The sequence below is a fragment of the Herpailurus yagouaroundi genome, unplaced genomic scaffold (genome assembly GCF_014898765.1).
Source record: "Herpailurus yagouaroundi ecotype Mexico unplaced genomic scaffold, PumYag 163, whole genome shotgun sequence".
NCBI lineage: Eukaryota > Metazoa > Chordata > Mammalia > Carnivora > Felidae > Herpailurus > Herpailurus yagouaroundi.
Genome location: NW_024412404.1, coordinates 51,740,617 through 51,762,105, shown reverse-complemented (window position 1 = coordinate 51,762,105; position 21,489 = coordinate 51,740,617). Strand labels below are relative to the sequence as shown.

Here is a 21,489-nt window from a genome sequence, read left to right as displayed (position 1 = left end):
TTTTTTTTTTTTTTTGTTTTTTTTTTTGGACTAAGATTTTAATTTTACCTTTATATTAGTGCCTCCTGGGATACCACTCTGTGGTTTGGTGTCATTGACAATTCTCGCAATGGCAACCTAGTTACCTTCTCATCCTAAAGGTGAACCTTTAGGTGAACCACAACATCTCGAGAATACTTTTGTTTTTTTCTCCTGTTTGTCTCCCATGCGGAGAATCTTTCTATGGACTTTTCAGAGAGGTGTAAAGTTGGATCAGTTAGTTGGATGGTCCTTCTGCAGTGCGTAACCAACTGACTACCTCCTTAGCCCACAATGATATCTTGCAATTTAGGCTTGGTGCTGTAAGCTTTGCTGAAGTCATAAGCATCTGCTGTCACGGTACAAATGGTAATTTGCCATCAAGAACTGGAAATCCCAGGACCCATCATTCTCTTAATGTTTACAGTCAGCTCAATTTGTAAGGGCAAGATTGGCCATCCAAGGTCACGATGTCATTTTTCCATGGGAAGTACATTGTTTTACTTCTTTAGCTACTGAAAGTGGTTCGATACCTTACCCATTAGGGGTAACATATTCAGAATCTATAATCGTTTTTTTTTTCTTTTGCATTCCAAACTTACCTGATAAAACAGAGGAAAGCTCACCGAGATTCATACCACTAAGATAGAGCTGCCTTTTAAAATAAAGCTTCACTGAACTTTAAAATCAGTGTTGTGTACATTTGCAAGTTTTTTTGCATGAAGAATGCCCCCACCAAGATACGGTGGCCATGATTCTGAGGAAGCAAACCTTTTGAAATTGCCCGAGCATTTGCAGTCAAAGTGAAATGGTAGCATAATCAGATGCAGTCCTGTATAACAAATGAATAATATTTGGCTCCTTTCTTTCTTTCTTTCGTTCTTTCTTTCTTTCTTTCTTTCTTTCTTTCTTTCTTTCTTTTTTAAATTTGCCCTCTACAAGTTGGAATCTTCTCAGACGTCCATCCTGTCAGGACATCAGACTAGCCTTGCACATAAGAACTATTTCTATGTTTTAAAATAACTACTCTTAACTATATGACATTGCTTTCCACTGTTCCACTCATTAGCTAAAAAGTAAATTGAGCCCCTGGTATCTACTGGGAGCTCAATTTCTGGACAGTAGCAATTTGGGGATCTTCCCCAAACTGGTTATGTCTTCCTCACCACTAGAGTCCCTTCCACTGCTTGCGTTTCTTCCTGTTTTAATCTCACTTTTAGTGAAGTGTGTATTTGCAATAAATGGCTCATGAATGAATTGCATCTCTATCTATCCTAAGATGTATTACAAAGGATTCCATATCACTTGTCTATAGTGATTCACTCATTCCTGTGACCTCTTCTTCTAGTAACCTCAATCTTTGTAATACAAAAGTTAACCTTCTGGGTTGATTTTGTTCAAGAGTCTTCAGTTTGGTTTGCCTCTTGGTTGATCTATTTTTCCCCACCGCTGAACCAGTTCCCATAATCACACACCTTTGCTTTTCATTTCCACAGATCAAGGGATCAACATTTACCGAAAACCACCCATCTACAAACAGCATGGTAAAACCCTCTTTCCTCCGCGTAGCTTTTAAGTAGTGGTATCAGCTGAACTCTCTGCTGTCTGTCCTCTGAAAGGCTTCCCTGCTGCTGCTTTTGAGAACCAAACTGGGGCACCCAGCGTGTTATGCCTTTATGGTTCCCTAACACGCAAATGTTGTGAGATTGGTTTTCCTGGATGGAGAACGCTTAGTTTGGTTAGGAAACTCCTAGGCAAATCTTTGAGCCCATGAAACCGTGTATCGCTGCATTCCTAAAGGAGGGAAGGTACTGCTCACACAATAATTCACAAATACCGTTTTTTTGTATGTGCCATCAAATAATGTAACCAGCCTCTATAGTAATTTTGTTGAGCTTCTAATTAGTTGAAGTAATTAAAATAGTGAAGGCCAGCAACCTAGAAAACTTAGCTGGACCAAGTCTACATTAACTTGACTGTCCAATTCCCCAGATGTCTGCACCTTGCAGTGGAATGGATAGGACACACCCAAGACCAAGGCCCTGGGCCCCAGCCCTTCCCCTCAATGGCTCTATGATATCATGGACACGATTTCTCTGCCCCTCAGTTTCCTTTTAGACAAAAACCAGTAAGTTAGGCCAGCCACTCTCTGAAATTCCTGCAAACGAAAATCCCTAATACGGATTTATAGCTGTGTTTTCCTTTTCTGGAAATAGAGAATTTTTAAACCCAGGAAATCATATTACCATAGGTAGATCACATTTCCCTCCACCATTATTAGGTCTCTATAGATTAGATGCCATAAATCTTTGTGAATGGATAGAAAGCCAAGACTGGTCTTCAGGTGACGTCAGAAAATTATACACATAACATGCCTGGAAAGTTGAAGGCTGCCATTAAAATCTAGTTGACATTAAGGAGTCCTTAAGGATCAGGATGACCTGAAAAGCAAACAAAGTTGAAAATGCACACAGGAAAAAATTGAGGCCAACATTCTAGGGGAAAAAAAAAAGATTGTACATATTGTAATGGTTCTACCACTGTGATTTTTTTCTTTTCTTTTTTTTTTAAGATTTTACACCGTGTGCTTGCTTTTTTAAGTTTGTTAACATTGTTTTTGTTTGTTTTTTTATGGTTTAATGTCTTCTCACCCACTCATTAACATGTGAATGTTTACTGACTTCACCAATTCTAATGCGTAAGTACTTACTGTTTGAAGTCATGCTTTTTTTTTTTCTAAATTTACAAATGAGACTCCAAGAGTTTGATTTATCAATGTAGAAACTGTTTTTATTACTAAAATCTCTAAGGCCCTGCCTCTCTAAACAAAAATAATCAAATGATTAAGATTTAAAGAGATTGGATAGGGTTGGCTTATTTATTTAAGAGATTGGCTTTTTTTTTTTAATGAAATGTACTCTGACTTGACTCTCAGTTTGTTGTAATTAAGAATAGCACAGCCAGAGTGGCAGTTCCCAAAGAACATTCTGCAAAAGAGCAGTTCCGTGTGATAGAAATAGAAGGTACATCAAACCTGGTGTCTGGGCCCCAGTGCATTTGGAAAATGCTAGATTTAAATACAGTCACTATTTTTTTTGTTTTGTAATGCAGAACATCTCAGTCCTTAATATGCTAACACATCTTTAAGAAGGTGATGTTGTAAGCAGTGTTTTCCCAGCTGAATTTTTTTATTTTTTCTCAAGAGGTTAGAGACTCAGAAGCGCTACCCCGTGCTTGGCCAACACTTCACCCCTTATGAGCATATAGGGTGACCGTGGTCAAGTCACTTAAGGAAAACGAGACCCAGAGGGTTACTAAAAGAATGGGGAATTTGAGCTAAGGGTTCAAAAAATCATTTCCAGATTTTAAAATGTGTGAGCCCAGAGAGGGGGGGGATAGTTTTTATTTAAAGCATTATAACTATATTTTAAATGTTTAGTAGCATCCCAGGCCAGTCTGCCAAATTAGCCAGAATCAGGGTCTGACCATTTAGCCTGGTTTGTTTTGTTGCAGCTCTGTGATTAGATTTGGAGTTCTAAGCCAGCGACAACTCTAAGCAGAGCCATTAAGAACCCTGTGAACTGAGGCCATTGTTAGTCTGGCTTTTGTTGTCTTGAAGTTGGAAGGCTCACTTAGGCGTGCAGACCCTTGAGGGAAATAAGGAGTGTTTTGCATACATGCATAAGTCAACATACGAAAGGCACAATGCTAAATTCCTACAAGGCACAATGCTAAACTCCTAGAAGCTAAGCACGGATTTTCCCATTGCCATTTCTCCTAGGACTCCAGACACATACATAATATGTAAAGAGTAGAATGAACTAGACAGATGATCGCTAAGATGAACAGATACAAATACACAAACGTACAAAGCCAGCCCTCTTATGGTTAACAACTACAGTCAATGGACGGCGTCATGCTTTTAACTTAGCTCTTTAATTTCAAACTACTAATTCAAATTTCTGATTGCTCTAGAAGAGTATCATCTGATGGAACTTTCTGTGATGACAGAAATGTTTGTTCTACGATGGTGCTTCCAATATGGTGGCCACTCATTGCACGTGGCTATTGAGCGCTTAAAATGTAGCTCGTGCAACTGAGGAACTGGATTTTAATTTTATTCATTTTCTGGTTTCATTTAATTTTATTAATTGAAGTAGCCATGCGTAGCTAGAGCTAGTATCGGATGGCCCAGCTCTACAATAAGGTATTTCAGATGTAGAATGAAATTTTGCATCCAACAGAACATAAGGAAAATCACTTGTCACTAGGTGCCACTGAGTGACTGGGCAATTGCTAAGAGCCATAAGCAGCTTTCTGGAGTCGAAACTTTTGCCAGAAAACAAGACAACTATGGAAGTGGGTTGTACCACCACGACCTTGCAGACTGATAGCTAAGCTCCCCCCCTCCCCCCCCCATTCCCGCCTAGATGCAGCTGCCTTAGCAGCCCAGAGCAAGTCTTCAGAAGACATCATCAAGTTTTCCAAGTTCCCAGCAGCCCAAGCTCCAGATCCCAGCGAGATACCAAAGATTGAGACGGATCACTGGCCTGGGCCCCCCTCACTTGCCGCCGTAGGTATGCAACTGCTGTGGCTAAGCCAAAATGGACAAATTGGTAGGAGATCACAAAACGAAATGCTTAAAACTATGCAAGAAAATGTGTCCTATCGTAAAGACATTTAGGAAAAGTATGACCAGAGCATTTGGGTGCCAAATGCTTCACAATTACAAAAACCCAATCACGAGAGCCTTGCACTCACCAACCTGCTGAGAGACAGCCAGAACTGGTCTAAAACAGATGATCTGCCGGGACTCTCAGAGTTCCTGCAGAGTCAGTAACTTTTGAACTAGTTGAACCAAAGCCTCCCGCCAAGAACACCGTTTATAAGTAGAGTCTAGTGGGTGACTTTACCAAGTGTCCACAGAGGTGTGACTTCTTTCAGTGACATTTGTTTTAGGTTATTTCTGGGTTGAAGTTACAATTCTCTTAACAGCCAGTCCTAACACTGAAGCACTTCTGCCTTACTCATGAGATCACGTTCTCCTTTACTAAGAAAGGCTGTCACCGAGTAGTAGGTGTTCTGGAATAACCACTCGTATGAAGTTGTGTGATTTTCCATCTCATTTCCATGAATTCTGTGCTAAAATGTCACGTTCGAGCTGTTTCATTCTTTGCTTTGAACCACAAATTTATGCTTTAGAACCGTGTCTGTGTCTTTCCTGTTTTGCAAGTTGTGAAATCACTTGGCCTAAAAAGGGGTATTTAGCAAACACAGAAGCTAATACTGAAGATTTAGTGAGTCAGTTTCGCAAAGATAGAACTATCTTCTCACATGTCTGTTGACAACCTTTTTTAAAAGGCCTTCAATGTTCCAAATTTTCTTCATCGTGCTTTTTCTCATCAAGCCATTTTCCGGAATAATTTTTACAAACAGTACAAGTGGACTTTAAAGCAATCTATATTTACAGAAATACTTGAGGGAAAATTTCCCTCCTTAGTTCATTATTCCCAAGTACTCTGTATATTATGCTGACTTAAGATTTATTTAATTCTTGCAAACTTGTGTCTTTTCATTTTTATTAGCATAGATTAAAGAGAGTAAATTCACATTGACATTTATGATTTTAGGAACTAAGAATCAATCAATCCTCAGCTTTTCCCTGCCAGTTTGTGCCCTGCGGGCACTTCTTGTGGCCTTTGAGGTTCGGTTCAGTCATGTTGCTTTGTGGGGACACATACAGCTAAATTTGGGGCAGAGGAAGAAGAATGTTTTGTGATTAAAATCATCACCACTAAATAGTTTCTGGGTTCCAAAGTGAAGCAAATTTCTGGCCCATTCATCAAAAGGATAAAAACTGAGACTATAGGTTAAAGTTTATTTTGATTAGATTAGCAAGCTTGCCTGTTTCCTCCCACAGCCAGATTAATCCAAGCAATTTAGGAAAAACAATAACTATCTTAATTTTACAACCATTCGGACAGATTCCTCCCTTTCACTCCCTGTCTCCCCTTTTCCAAGAAGCTTAAAAATTGTAAGTGATTTGCTAGATTGGGATGAAATAAGTAACTTTTGAGCTGTATTAATGCTATTTTATTGACCTATTAGCATGAAACTCTCTCGTGACCATTTTTGCCAAGGATTGAGGGAAGGAAAACATTGGAGACTCATCCCTTAAAAGGAAAATGAAAGGATGCTTTTTAGTGAATTTAAGGGCAGAGGGAGGGTGATTGTATGACAAGTCTGTTCAGAAAAAGAGAACACGAGAGAGTGACGATCTTACCTATTGGGCGGTATGTACGTGACCTTGGGTTCCCCTCTTTGAAACTTGACCTCCGAGAGATCCAAATAATAACTCTAGATGCCTTCCCACCTATGACAGAGGGCTGCGGCCAGTGGCTGATGGGATGACTGAGCCCCAGCCGTAAGGGCACGCCAAGTTCTAACTGAGCGGGTCAGTTGTCGGGAGGCCAAAGGTCATGCCTTACCAGATCACGCGTTGAGCTGGCCTGTCAAAGGAGGCCCCCGTCGCGAGAAACCCACCCGCAGGGCTCAGTCGGCGGTGGGCCCTCTTTTCCTTGTGTTGTTCGTGAACGTTAAAGACTGCTGCCGGTTTTGCCATCGGGACAAGTTGAGCGCAGGTGGACTAGTGCCTTAAGATCCCCTTGCCATGGGGCTCATGTGAGAAGTTGTCTTTGCTGTGGAATTAGGAGCCGACATGAGACGCAGACCTAGTGGCAGAGAGGAAGATGACGAGGAGCTTCTGAGGCGCCGGCAGCTGCAGGAAGAGCAACTGATGAAGGTTTGTCCTTAAGCTACTTTGCTGCAAAGTCTCCAATTCAGTTCCATAGACCCGGAAGTTTCAGTGAATGCGATGGGTGAGCCACCAAGGGAGTGAGAGGTGGTCCCGGCCCTCAAAGGGCCCGAAATCCGGTAGGCGACCGAAGACGGGCCTCAGGTGACTATAAGACAGGGTACTTAGTGGGTTCCGGAAGAGATGGCCTGGAAGCTGGAGGTCAGGGGGACGTGGAATGTTCGAGCTTCTGTGAGGAGAGCGTGACCGCGTGGGGCGTGTGTGTGCAGTGCACGCGTTGAAAGGGTGCCGAAGGGCCGGGTGGAGCCACGCTGTCACCCATGCGGTGCAACACCTGCCTTCCTTCCCCCAGGGCAGCTTCTGCCGAAGGAATTCCCTTGGGACTGAGTATTTGTCCAAGTCTTTCCTCGGGACTTGTAGGACCTAATATGTTGATGTGGGCCAGGAGGGAAGGGACAAAATGGACTGCCACCAAGAAACCCGCATTATACCCCTCCCACAACATCCCAGAAGACCAAAAGAAGGATAGTCCATTATAGCCTGGGGTAGAGGGAGCCGGGAAATTATATACCCTCCCGCCAATAAGAAACTAATGAATCCGCTCCAATGACATTTTCCAAAGATACTTAAGCGTATGGGAAACGCACAAGATACTAGTTGTATGGAGGGAAAGGATACAAAGTTGCACTCATAGCATGAGCCCAGTTTTGTATAATATGCGCATGGAAAAATACAGGATGGATAGAAATCAAAATGTAAATGGTGGTTATCTCTGAGTGGTGGACTATGGGCTACTCTTCTCTCCTTCTAGATTTTCTAAAGTCTGTGCAACGAGCATACATTACTTGTGTTTTCTTGTTTTTAAACAAATCAGCGTAATTTCTTTTTTTAAAGATACTCTCCCCAAACTCCCCTCTGTGCTTCAAAAATCGGCATACGCACATGCCTTCTGAGGTCACCTCAGGGCACGCTGGGCAGGGCGGAGGAGAGAGAACATTCTTCTGACATGGCCTAGGGGAATGGTATCTTGACATTAAAAAAGGCTAAGAGGGGTTCAAGGTTCAAAACCTGGCCTACCCGCTGGGGAACCACCGGCCTCTGGGTGGTTCACTCTAGAGTCAGAAACTTCTTGCAGGATCTTCTCAAACAGAAACTGCCATCTGTGACCATAATTGTGGACTCCTCTTTTATGTGTCTTTTCTCTGTGAATAGCTCAACTCAGGCCTGGGGCAGTTGATACTGAAAGAGGAGATGGAGAAGGAGAGCCGGGAGAGGTCTTCCTTGTCAGCCAGTCGCTACGATTCTCCCATCAATTCAGGTGAGCAGCGGACCCACTGCCTTCTCCCAGCGGGAGCCAGCCCCCTGCCTGCAGGGAGCCTGCCTGGCCTGTTCCAGGAGAGGCAGGGACACTTCTGGTGTGTTCTCTGTGAAAGGAAGTACAGGAAACCCACTGCGTGTCAGCTTAGCTTTACGAGGATGCCGTAGTTCTTCCTTAAATGTGTATCTTCTTCATGACGGAAGGGGGGGGGCCTGGGAGGATTTTCTGAGGGTCTGTTCAGAATACTCATCTTAGAGGGAATCCATGAAAGGAAATCCTTACAGAGAACAGATGCTTTTGGAGCATTTAGAGACACGGGTGTATCATGTATATCTGCAATGTGTGGAATACACACACACACACACACACACACACACACACATACACACACACACACACAATTAGAAGTAAACATAAAGGAAAAGCTCAATCACTGAGAGGTCTAGATCAGGCAGGGAAGGAAGAAGGTACATAATCAGGATCTTCTGTCTTTCTGGGTTTTATGCCCCCTGCTGGGAGAGGAGGACATCCACATACACAGAAGTAGCCACTGATACTCTCTTACCCCAGGAAGGGTCTCAGACTTTCTAAACCCATGTACTTCCAACTCCTCTTACCTTACTTCCGTTAGAGAAGAACTATGATTTTTGGCTCAAGGGAACTTGATTTTGCAAGAGACTTCTTAACATTTGATGAAATTGATTCATCCTTTTAACCTGGAACACTGTATGACAATGTGAATCAAGCCCTTATAGTTCATTTCATTTTGACTATTCTTTAAAAAAAAAAGAGAAAGGCAGGGCACCTGGATGGCTCAGTTGGTTAAGCATCCAACTTCGGCTCAGGTCATGATCTCCCAGTTCCTAAGTTCAAGCCCGGCATCGGGCTCTCTGCTATCAGCACAGAGCCCAGTTTGGATCCTCTGTCCCCCTCTCTCTGTCTCTCTACAGCTTGTTCTGTTTCTCTCTCTGTCAAAATAAACAAACTTTGAAAAAAAAGAAAGGGAGGGAGAGAATAGAATGCTTTTTGATTATAGAGACCTGGAACAACATTTTGAAAACATTGTGATTTTACATTCAGATATTCACTGAAAGAGCTGAAAACAAGCAGAGTTGTTTTTGATACTTTTGAAGGAGATTACTTACACACTGGGCTGAAATAGTTGATCAGTATACGTCCCCCTGCTTATATTTGTCGTAAGTCAGTGCCCTCCTAACCCACAATATTTCTTCTCCCGTGTTCTCAACTAGTGTGTACTTGTCCCTCTTAAAGCCTCTTTAACAGTATGTTTAATGTGCACTACATTCAAGCCCTTGTGTTCAACATTATTTCATTTATTCTCACAACATGCCATTGAAGTCGATGATGTTATTATTGTCATCCCCATTTCATAGATCAGAAGACGGGAGCAGGAAATTTAAGTAACTTACCCAATGTCACATTATTAGTAACTAGCAAAACTAGGATTCAGGAGTCCAAGTGTTATAACCCCAGAGTGCACGGGAATGCCCGGCTGCCTCTCCGAGATGCCTCACTGGCATCCATCTTGCACTGAGTGGTTTACTAATCTTCAGAGCTCCGTCTAACTCTATAGCCCTGTTCTATAAGAATATATAGCACTATATCTACATGAGTCAAGAAACAAAGACTAACAGAGATGAAATCCCCAGAGGTGCCAAGTTGCAGAGTCAGAACTCAAACCCAGGTCTGCTCCCCTGAAGGCCCCATAGTTGATGTAGTGCGAGGCTGTTGATTAATGGGATATTAATGGGGAGACTCCATGAATGGGGTGGCTTATCCCACGCCTCTCCTGGTGGGCCAGGAGAGCATGACATTTACACGGTTGGCTTTCAGGTCACTTATTGCTGCCAGACCAATGGGGCATGAACGTATGCATCCAGGTAGCCCTGGGTTCAGATCATCGCTTCGCGGTTTATAAGATGCGTGACCTTGGGCAAGATACTTAACTTCTCTTAGCCCCTATTTCTCCTATGAAATGGAAATAATGATGGTATCATTAGGTTGTATTGAGGATTCAGAGATAAAGCAGCATCAGGGAACTCTTTCCTTCTCCATCCATTCCCTGCATGACCCAAATGTGGTGGCCTTTCAGGAACATTAGAGCCCAACATTATCTGGGTTATTTTTTTCCATTTTCCTATGGATCTTCTTTTCTGTAAGGTAGAAGATAAATCGTCAGTTTCGTTACAGAACTGGACTTCTGGGGGCACCTGGCTGGCTGAGTCGGTACAGCATGCGACTCTTGATCTTGGGGTCGTGAGTTCAAGCCCCACATTAGGGATAGAGTTTACTTTTAAAAGAAAGAAGCTTTTAAGAATTGGACTTCTGATTTCCTCTTTTTTTTTTTTCTTTTTTTACCTTTTCTCATTCAGCTTCACATGCTCTATCATCTAAAACCTCATCTCTCCCAGGCTATGGAAAAAACGGGCTTCACCGGGTAAGATTTGTCAATGAATTGTTCCTGAGTTTATTCCTTCTTCAGACCTGGTACGAAGTGCTGACATACTGTCTGAGTATGTCTGATAATATGATCTCAGTCCTAGGATATGAAGAAAATTATAATCTCTGATATCGTGGCAAATCACTCTGAGTTACAGGCAGAATAAAATAGTTCTAGTGAGAGAAAGAGAAATTGACTGTAGATGGAAAAATAACCTCTATAAGTTCGTGGGAAGACTACATTAATTGATCGTGTGGCAAATATTTCAAGCTAAAAGTAGTAACTTGAGCCCTTGTCTCTGCTGTGAAAAGATACAGGAAAGTTCCTTGCAATCGCCCTCCCCCCAAAGCATAGGACAAATGTAATTGCGTAGCTGTGTGAAGAAACGTATTTTTATTTATTAGCAAAAGATAACCTGCTTATCCAGGTCCTGCTGCCATCAGAGGCATCACGATAAGACAAAGAGATTCCATAATAGTAGAAGAAAAATAACAAGGGCCCAGGAATTCAGTTTGGGAAGAGCTCTTAGGATTTTGTAAATCCTTTCTTTCTTTTCGCCTGGCTCTAAAACCGTCATGGTGGAGTGGATTTTCTAACGATGTGTTATTCTTCCTCATCTCAGCCTGTTTCCACAGACTTTGCTCAGTACAACAGCTATGGGGACGTCAGCGGCGGAGTCCGAGGTAAGGCCATCGCGGTCACACTGCTGACTGACTGGCTGTGCAGTCACAAATACATGGTCTCTGTTCGTGCAGTCTGCCCTCCGAAAGTCGGATCGCAGCTAGCCTGTGGGAGCTCACGGAGCATGTATTAAAATCGCAAAGTGTCACCCCTGAAATGAGACCAGAGAAGCAGAGTTTGTAAGAATGAATTCATTGCTCCTGCCATGTGCCGAGCACTCCACCACATAGATCTCTGGAGTTACGGCACACTCTAAGCAAGACACGGCCCTCCTGTCAAAAATGCACATGAGGGGTGCCTGGGTGGCTCAGTCGGTTGAGCGTCCGACTCCGGCTCAGGTCATGATCTCACAGTTCACTAGTTCGAGCCCCGCGTCGGGCTCTGTGCTGACGGTTCGGAGCCTGGAGCCTGCTTCAGATTCTGTGTCTCCCTCTCTCTCTGCCCCTTCCCTGCTCACGCTCTGCCTCTCTCTCTCTCTCTCTCTCTCTCTCTCTCTCTCTCTCTTTCAAAACTAAATAAACATTAAAAAAAAATGCACATGAGTGGGGCACCTGGGTGGCTCAGTCGGTTGAGTGTCTGACTTCAGCCCAAGGTCATGATCCCGCACTTTGTGGGTTTGAGTCCCGCGTCAGGCTCTGTGCTGACAGCTCAGAGCCTGGAGCCTGCTTCCGATTCTGTGTCTCCCTCTTTCTATCCCCCTCCCCCACTCTGTCTATCTCCGAAAAATAAATCAACATTAAAAAAAATTATTAAAAAAAAAATGCACATGACTGAGTGAGACACAGGGACAGGTTGAGGTGACGAGAGAAGCTTCCAGAGATACATGCTGTAAGCAGAGAAGGCGGAAATACCTTCAGGGTGTCGGGGAAAGCCTCAGTGAAAAAAAGGGTGTTTTAACTGATAACTGAAACAGGAGTAGCATCTCCTAGCTTCAGGGAGACAGCGTTTCCAGAGACCCCAGCAGAGAGAAGAACACGGTGCCTTGTAGAATGTCTGCGGAATTGCAGTAGAATATTGTATATTAACGTGTCGTGTTTTTCTCTGATCTTTCTCTCCTGAAATGTTCTTTTTCTTTCCTTTCTAGACTACCAGGTATGGAACGGTGTCTTTCTCAAGTTGTTGACCACGCCAGCAAAACCGCCATTTACCAGTCCAGACTCGTGTGGCGGCTCGAGGGAAGGGTTTCTGTCGAGAAGATTCTTAACTTGGGTTGATTGGTCTGATTCATTAGCCCGGAGATATGAGGAGCCGTAAGGATCAGGAATGCCCGATGCCCACGTCAAGCTGGCCCCGCAGGCCTTGGGGACGTGGCATGAACCAGGCCAGGTGTCCGAGGACTCTTGCTCTGGCCTCAGAGCATCCTCTCTGTGGCAGAAGTGGACCAACATCAAGGGTCTGCCCACATACAGTTTTCCCTTTCAGTTTTAACCACTCCGAGCTTTGGGTCCTCCCCTCCTTCCCATGGTCCCAAATGAAAAGAAATTCCTGTCCTGTCTGGTACCATTTCTTTTTTCCTAGACCCTAGCCTTATAAAATCATGATGGAGGATGGGGGCGGGGCGGGGGGGGGGGGGATACAAAGAAAACTCAGAGTAAAGTAAGAAAATAATCACAGACTTGGAAATTTTTTAATATACTGTATACTTTCGTGTGTGGAGCCTAAATTAGGAATTAATAGTTGTTGTTTTTAAAGTTTATTTCCTTATTTGGAAAGAGAGAGCATGAGCAGGGGAGGGGTGGAGAGGGAGAAGGAGAGAATCCCAAACAAGCTCCGCATTGTCAGTGCAGAGCTGGACCTGGGACTTGATCTCAAGAACCAGGAGATCATGACCTGAGCCGAAATCAAGAGTCGGATGCTTAGCCGACTGAACCACCCAGGGGCCCCTCAATAGTTATTAAGCCAGGGTCTTTCCCCACTTAATGACAGAAGAACAGTATTCCCAGTATCCCTGCTCTTATGCAGAAAGGATTTCATTTTTGAAATATTTATGGTGATCACAATGGCACATCTGTAAAACAGGATTTGAGACAGAAACCGGGAGTTTGGGGAGGCCACACGGTTCCCCCCTCAGCTCCCCACGCTGTCATGTGCTCCTTAAAGCGGCTTTTCTGTTGCAGACTCTCCCAGATGGCCACATGTCCGGGACAAGAATGGACCGGGGGGTGTCCATGCCCAACATGTTGGAACCAAAGGCAAGTGTAGCCATTCTCCCGGCTCTCATATGGGAATAGCACACCGGGCCATCACCCTGAAGAGAGTTGGTTTTCTGCCGTTCCATCACACTCAGTGTTGAGGTCCACTTGCTTCCAGGCTGATACATCACACAAGCCACATCACAGAGTACCCTGACTCTCCACTGGTTTTGTCACACTGAGTCAACAGGTTTAAGCCCTCACTGGGTGCGGTATGATGCATCCACAGTGAAATACAGCACACCTCTCCTACGAGCTCTGTACTTGGCCCCTGGTACGAGCACTGCGAGGCACGCCCAGTGCAAAGTGGGGCACCCACAGACCGCCCCAGATGGGGTGACCAACACTTCCCGCTTGCCCAGGACTCTCCCAGCGTGAGCCCTGAAAGTCTGGCATTCCAGGAACCTCCTCCGTGCCGAGCAAACTGGGATGAATGGTTACCCTAGCTCCAGACCATCCTGAAACTCCAGAGGTGCCCAAGGCTATGCTCCCCGGTGACCATAACTGGGACTTATCTCAGTGTCCTCCACCAGAGGGCTTCTGGGCCTGCCTGGCTGCATGGAATCATGAGCCGGTCATGGAACAAGACCGTTGAACCCTGCAAGGGTACCCTGTCATATAAACCACATTCCTATCATTTCACTTCTAATTTTTCCCTTTACCCCCAAGACATAATAGGTTTGTATTCTTTCACTCTACAAAGCCCTCCAAAGGCACAGGGTCACATGAGACATGGTGAGTTGAGAACGTATGAGAACTGGTCCCTGTCCATTGGATATTTGAGGAACACCCATCATTCAGATTCTATAATTACAATGTCTTAGAAGCTCTATCTTGGGAGTGCTAGATTTTAGGTAGATTCTGCTTGTTAATAAAATGGACAACGGTGTTCTAGAAGAGGTATTTTTCTTTGCTTCTCAGATATTTCCATATGAAATGCTGATGGTGACCAACAGAGGGCGCAACAAAATCCTAAGAGACGTGGACAGAACCAGGCTGGAGGTAAACTAACTAACTAACTAACTAAATACATAAATAACTAGTCCCAACTGCAGATACCTGTGCACTTCCCCCAACTTTCCCCAGGCAAAAAAAAAAAAAAAGAGAAAGAAAAGAATCAACCTCATATGTTAGGTAGAACTACGATAACTTGGGATGAAAACCCAAATATACACTTAAGAGATCAGCCTAAATGTGTGGTGAAACCCCAAAGATGACCCAGGAGGCACAGTATGATTTTAGTCGTTTTCTGTGGAAACGATGTCGTCATCATGATGGCCGGGGTTGTAGAGAAGAATCCATCCTTCTTCAGATACCCTAGAGACTGACCTTTCCCTGAGCCTGGGTCCAACTCGTCGCGAGAGGGAAGGGAGTGCTGGACGAAGAGTATCTCTCTTGGCTGTTCCCACATTCCTTGTTGAAGGGTTCTCTGGGTGCACACACCCGAGACCTCCTTAGACATGGAATGCTGATCCTTCTACTTTTCCACCTGAGTGGTTTTAATTAAGAAAAACTCTGGCTGCCAGTCTTAAAAAGAATCATTACTTCTCCCTGACAAAAGGCAGTACCTGTGTATGTGAAGTCAGTCTGGCACAGAGAATAAAGGCTCTACTATCCTGAGGGAACTTTTTAGGAGAGACAACAGATGGAGTCTGTCCTCCTCACAGACCAGGCATCCACCAAAACTCCTGCCGCTGAGCCAGGAGGGAGCCCCTGGGCTCCCCGGAGACCATTCTGGAAGTCTCTCTCTGGCTTTCTTATTACTATGGTCCATGTTCCCTGCATCTCCTCAACATCCCAGCGACCTGAAATGGAGTTGCCTCTAGGGTGATGGGCCACCTTCCTATGTCCCATCACCATTACGTATATTCAATAACCATCAATACTCTATGAGCTCTTTTGTCTCCTGGCGAGGGTGCCTCCCCTGGGCCAACCAGGTAAGGATCCAGTGAGGCCAGGGCCTGCTAACAAGCTCAAGAAGTAAACTCCTCTGCCATCATTCTGTCTTGCTCTTCACAATGATCCCCTGTAGACTTGAGAGCAACTCTCAAGGCTCAAGGCCATTCGAGTGGCCACCGGAACTTAACCACTGATCTTTTCTCCCGTCACAGCGCCACTTAGCCCCAGAAGTGTTTCGGGAAATCTTTGGAATGTCCATACAGGAATTTGACAAGTTACCTCTTTGGAGACGCAACGACATGAAGAAGAAAGCGAGACTCTTCTAGGCCTCCCCCACCCCCTGCCCGCCCCCGCCCCGCGTAGACAGCAGGTAGAAAAAGGACTGACGTGGCGGTGACACATAAGATGTTGTGTTAAGGCCCAAACTTGATTGGAGAACTTTCAAGCTACTGTCCCTCAGCAACGACGAAAGGGGAAACCTGGTGAAAACACCCACGAGCCACACTTCGGACCCACCACCGGCAACACTTGCCAAGAAGCAACAGGATAGAAATTTCTGTGTTCCCCACACCCGTGACCTTTTTCCATCACCTTATGTACGCAACAGTTCCTATAACTGTTGTCTCACAATAGTGCTGACCGTATGGGTAAGAGCCAGCAAGTGCCCTTAGGACGCCGCATGGAAAAAAAGCAGCTGTAGTAATTCCGAGGTAGGAATATATTTATTATGTAGCACTGTGGCTAAGAAGGAAGAGCCTGAGGGACATATCCATGCGGGCACACCACCTTGCGCACCCCTGTCCTCACTGGCCTCGCGAAGCCCGACCTGCGCCCCCCAGCAGGATGGAGATCAGCGTCGGGGCACCGGGCAAGCTCTGCTCCGAGGGGGCTGAATAGCCGCCAGAGTCATTTTTAACACGCTCCTTTTTCTCTACTGTTTGCTAGGACCTGGTTGGCAAATTACTTCGCTATTATTTAAAAACAAAAAAAAATTTTTTTTAAGAGAAAGAGAGGGAAATGGAATGAAAGGAGTATCTCCCTTCATTCTTTTCCTGCTTCAGACTGTGTGCTTCATTCAGCCTCCCCACCACGGACAGCAGCTGTCCCCCGTCCCCACTGCCCAGAAAGGAAAGGGAGAGGTTCTCTCCGGTTGTGTGCTGTTAGATGACTTTTGCCCAAGGGGGCCGCGGCACTCTTGGCAAAAAGAAAAAAAAACAAAAAAAAAAAAACAACAAATTAATGTGTCCCGCCCACGCTAGTCCTTCTTCCACCCAGCATCCTCTGAATCCCATCAAGCCCCCCGGCATTTTGGGGGGGGGGGGCGGTTTGAGGTCTTTTCAGTAGTCGGCTAAGGAAAGGGCACGCTTTTCTCTCTGCAGTCTCTGCAACTCCAGGGTACATTGCTTCAGACTGATTTAATTTGGCCTTTTCAGCTTTCCTTTGCCTAGCTCTGTTGACTTCATGGTGTGTGTGTGTGTGTATGTGTGTGTGTGTGTGTGTGTGCGTGTGCGTGTGCGTACGTGGACGCACCCAGGGTAGTTTGGGGAGTCTGCGTGTACTTTTACATCTCATTTCTGCTTGAGCGTTTGTCCGGCCGGGCGGCAGCTTTTCTAAGGAACATTTGCACACGTGCGCCTGACTCAAAGGGCGAGAGTGAGGCTACACCGCACCCAACAAGGCATCCTTCGTGGAAGGGTGTTGGTGTCAGAAGCCAGCATCCTCCGTGATTGATGGAGCTCAGGTCAGCAGCACGCCGAGGAGGAAACAGACCTCCGATCGGGCTGTGTGTGGAGCTCGGAGCATCGCACCAGAGTTCACCAATTTGGCAACACGAGATTTAAAGCGGGGCCTAGGATTTCACCAAAACGCGCGTGTAAGACCGCATCACGGTTCCCGGCAGCTTCCGGCCGTGGCTCAAATGACCTGTGAGTCGGATGAGGGAGGGTCTCTCCAGCTCCACACACGGGAGGCTTTCACATGTATTCGTGTGCACTGGGGGCTCTGCCTAGGAATTGAAACTCTGTTTTAAAGCCAAAGGAGAAATCATGCGAATTCTCTTCCTATGCCTCTGATAATAAAGGCTCAGAAGTTCTTCCTGCTGGCACCAAGTATTTGAACTAGTTGCTAACTGACTCCAGTGGTAAAAAGCAAGGAAACTTGTTCCAGGACCTGTACTGCGAACCTCTAACTTGTGACGCACTCCATCACCCGGGTGCTGTGCTGAGCTCTGGGCCTGCTCAGTAGCACTGTCCTGCACCCTCGCCAAGGGGATCGAAAGCCGCCTGTCCTTTCAGTGCTAGACACTGAATGTTTGAGGACTGTTCTCACAAATAGGAGTGTGTGTGTGTGTGTGTGTGTGTGTGTGTGTGCGCACGCACGCGCATTGGACCTACTAACGCGTTTTGCAAGTGGCTCTGATGGAGTGGACGAAAGAAGACCGGCTCCTCCTGGGTCTGAAGCCTCCGGACCGCAGCTCGCAGTTTAGTGCCTCTTGCCTCGTTCAGTATTTCTGCCGCCCCGACTTCCCTCCGACCTCTCCTGCACCTGCCGCCTGAGGCCCGCGTATCCTAGTCCTTGCTTTGCCCTGGCCCAGTGGGAGGAGTGGGGACCAGAGGGTATTCCCAGTAATCAGTCACAAGCATGGCCAAATGGGTGCCCATGCTAGGCTGGTGGAGAGAAGTTTTTCATTACGGGGATAAGAAAGGGCCCTCCATGTTTTCATTGGTTAATGAATTATGACCCATGTGCACATAGATCAAATGTCAGTGGGAGAAGAATTGCAGTGGTAGTTAAAGATCCGAACCAAAACCTCCCACCAATGAAACTCTACTTCTGTTGTATCTTTTGAATTCAATTCTGCATCCAACTTGGGGATCGGGGGTGGGAAGCTTCTTTCCGTATTGAGCGTACTAGCTCATTTAAACTGCACCATGCAAAAATGCATTACCAGAAAACGTCAGTAGCCTCCCGTCTGCGGGCAGAGCAGCACTGTGCTCTGGGGAGGGGTTGTAGACAACCATATCGTGGAGCGGGTTCCCCGACTCCACTCCCGGCAGAAGACTCCAGCTGGAGGGATGGGCCGTGGGGCAACCTGGTTCTCTTAACTGCCAAATCTATTCTATAGGCTACAATGGCCTCTCCGTTTTTTTAAAAACCGGGCTCAGCATGCCTGTCCTCGGCACGTCCGGGCCACCGTGCAGGACATCCGCGTTCTCTGCTTGAACCCCACTCTGCACTGCACATAAAAATTCCACTTGTTAACGCAGCCAAAGGAACAGAGATTGTTCCCTCTAGGGAAGGACTCCCACAGCTGGCAAACTTTCCTGGCACGTACCCCAAGGGCTCCATTTTTGAGGGTTGGGCCTACTTGCAATTCCTTAAGCACACACCGATTGCATGAAGCAAAAGAAGCCTCTGGCAACATGAAAGTCAGTGCTTCCTTTCCGGTTTCTCCCAGGAGAGCCAGGATACCATTTAGTCTTCCTGTGTGGTGTAAGAGGAGACGTGAAGATCATTTGGGAACTTGTACAGCCCGCTGTGCACCCACATTTTGGTTTGGGTTAGTTAGGAAATGTTCTTCATGTGACTCGTTCAATAACTAGCAGTAAACTGCCTGTTCTGTGCAACCTCACGCAGAAGAGCCAGAGTTCATGGGCACTGTGGCCCGCACTCCCCGTGCAGCTCACGTTCTCAGTCTGGTTGTGCCCGTCAACCCTACCTAGAGAAGTCTTGCTGGAAATGTTTATAAAACTTTCACCTAATTTCTTTACACTTGAAAGCAAACACCTTTTTCTAAAGAATTGCTTCTCAGATGATTATATCAAATATATACGCTTTTGCAAGTTAAAAAAAAAAATTCAAATTCACTACTTTTGACTAGGTAGGTCTTTCTAAAAATTCTTTCAAAAAGCTTGGTGTTAGCGTCCTGCGCGTCGAAGGGGCAGGTGAGCCCTCTCTCTGTCAGGAAAGATGGTGGAAGGAAAGGAACTCCGTGTCGTCCCCCCTTCTGTGTCCTCTGAGGCAAGCTCGATTTTTAGATCACGTCTTCTGCATTCCTGGTCACTGTTCAGTCTACACTTCCTCGGCCAGCCTTGACCTTCTTGATCTTTGAAATTGTTTTCTTTTGATAAACCAAGTGTTTGTGAGTAAGCCCCTACAACTCACTCATTAGTACTCCCTTTTGAAGAATGTTCTCTTAAAAAAAGATGATTTCAGGCTTGAGATTTACAGTTGACGCCACCTTAGAGTGTAATGTACATTAAGGAAACTACCCGACTGTGTCGTAATGAAAGAAAGCGAAACGTTGACTTTGGCCTTTAAAAAAAAAAATCGCTTTCCATGTGTTGCCCAGGAAGCAATGAGGAGATGGTGATGGATATGCTTTGCATGTGGATTTTTGTGTTTTCATTTGGGCAAATGTAACTTATGGCAAACTCAGAAAGGGGGAGGTGGTCCGTTTAAGCTGAAAGAAACTTTCGAGACAATGTATGCAGACACAACAAAATCGAATCCAACATTTTCTGACGCTTGATGTAATCGACTGGCAATTGTTATCATTAAATAAAATTCTTCCCCAAAGTGTCTTTCTCAAGAGTGAAGATCCCATGAGTCACTTTTGGAACCTATTCACCAAAGGTAGCAGGAGACAATACTATTTACACCAACATCCAGAAAGGTGGTGAGCCACTTGATGATGGTCTATGCCCATGTTTCTTTATCCTGTGGAAGAGAAAACAGTTGTCCACGCTATCGATGTTCCTCTTGGGTTCCGTGTAAAGACCCGTCCGGTAACAAATGCGTGTGGTTTCTGTGAGTGGCAGACAAATCTCTTACCATCCTTTCCTTTTGAGTTTGGTTTAATGGAGTTTTTTTGTTTTTTGCAAGTGTCAAAAGACGTCCAGTTCTTCCTGCCCTCCCCTTTCAGAAATATGAAAGTGAATATTTGGAAGAGCTGCTGTTGGAAAGATGTGTCGTGTCCCCCGTGAAAGTGAGTGGGTGTCCGTCTGTGCCCCGAATACTACATACTAGTATGCAGAGGCAGGGGCGGCCAGCTGGCCCCACGTCGCTGTGCTTTATGGCCCCGACCTGCCCCACGCTCCTGTCGCAAGCAGCACTTGCCGCTTCCCTGCCCCATACTCTGTGTCACTGTTGTGCACTCGCCACTCAGTGAATAAAGTGTGTGCTTTATTCTGTTCATAAATGCCTCCACGCCGTGTTGCCTTTCTTGCTCCCCTGCTCCCTTGAAAGGTCTGTCCCATTTGAACAAGTACCAGCCTGACTTACAACCAGAACAAAATCAGAATACCAAAGCTTTAGGAATGCATTTTTGTCACATAGGAAGGCCGTTGGGGTGGGGGGGAGGGGAATGCAACAAATAGCAATGGTGTGTTCCAGGACAGTCCAGGAATCCAGACCAGATTGGCCAAGTTGACTAAAGGAAAAATATTGAAAAGAGCTTTGGGGCTGTGCTGGTCTACCTGGTATTTGGTTTTGTGACACAGAACAGTGACAGTCTCATCATCTGGACAAGAAGGGGGATTGATGAACCTTGAGGACAAGAGCTTCTGAACTAGCGTGAGTGGTTCACCATTTACTAAGAAACTGCAGTGCATTGGTAGAAACCCATCTTTCAAAGCACCGACCTTAAGTGAAGAAAGTCTTCTAGATTTTGATTTACTTGTTTTCACTGCCACAATTTTGGGCTCACTGGAAAGTACAAGGATGTATATAGACTCGAGATGCCCTATTCTGACCAGAGCCATTCTACTGTGGGTCTGTCAGGCCGGTTGTCATAGTCAACTCAGGCTGCTATTAACAGAGTTCCATAGACTGGGTGGGTGGAACAGCATTCATTTCGTACAGTTCTGGAGGCTGGGAAGTCCAAGATCCAGGCAGATCTGGTGTCTGGTGAGAATCTGCTTAGGTCTGTAGATAGCCATCTCTGGTTGTGTCCCCACATGGCAGGGAGAGAGGAAGCAAGCTCTCATGTCCCTTCTTATAAGGGTGCCAATCCAGGACACCTGGGTGGCTCGGTCAGTTGAGTCACCGGTCAAGTTCGGCTTGGGTCATGATCTCGAAGTTCACGAGTTTGAGCCCCACCTTGGGC

At 45.6% G+C, this 21,489-nt stretch overlaps 1 protein-coding gene across 26 annotated transcripts in view; it reads left to right on the top strand.

The window, feature by feature from the left end:
• ABLIM1 (actin binding LIM protein 1) overlaps nucleotides 1-20,579 on the top strand; it is a 219,703-nt gene extending 199,124 nt beyond the window's left edge. For 12 of the 26 annotated variants that reach the window (XM_040486541.1, XM_040486558.1, XM_040486531.1 and 9 more), the window contains 10 exons: nucleotides 1,515-1,562; nucleotides 4,449-4,595; nucleotides 6,729-6,820; nucleotides 8,045-8,150; nucleotides 10,544-10,608; nucleotides 11,234-11,294; nucleotides 12,377-12,384; nucleotides 13,410-13,484; nucleotides 14,406-14,486; nucleotides 15,596-20,579. In XM_040486541.1, the coding sequence (XP_040342475.1) occupies nucleotides 1,515-1,562; nucleotides 4,449-4,595; nucleotides 6,729-6,820; nucleotides 8,045-8,150; nucleotides 10,544-10,608; nucleotides 11,234-11,294; nucleotides 12,377-12,384; nucleotides 13,410-13,484; nucleotides 14,406-14,486; nucleotides 15,596-15,709 (797 nt within the window). In that variant the 3' untranslated portion in view covers nucleotides 15,710-20,579. The remainder of the gene's footprint in view (nucleotides 1-1,514; nucleotides 1,563-4,448; nucleotides 4,596-6,728; nucleotides 6,821-8,044; nucleotides 8,151-10,543; nucleotides 10,609-11,233; nucleotides 11,295-12,376; nucleotides 12,385-13,409; nucleotides 13,485-14,405; nucleotides 14,487-15,595) is intronic. The other 14 variants (XM_040486538.1, XM_040486550.1, XM_040486551.1 and 11 more) reach the window with 3 other exon arrangements.
• Nucleotides 20,580-21,489: the final 910 nt, after the last annotated feature.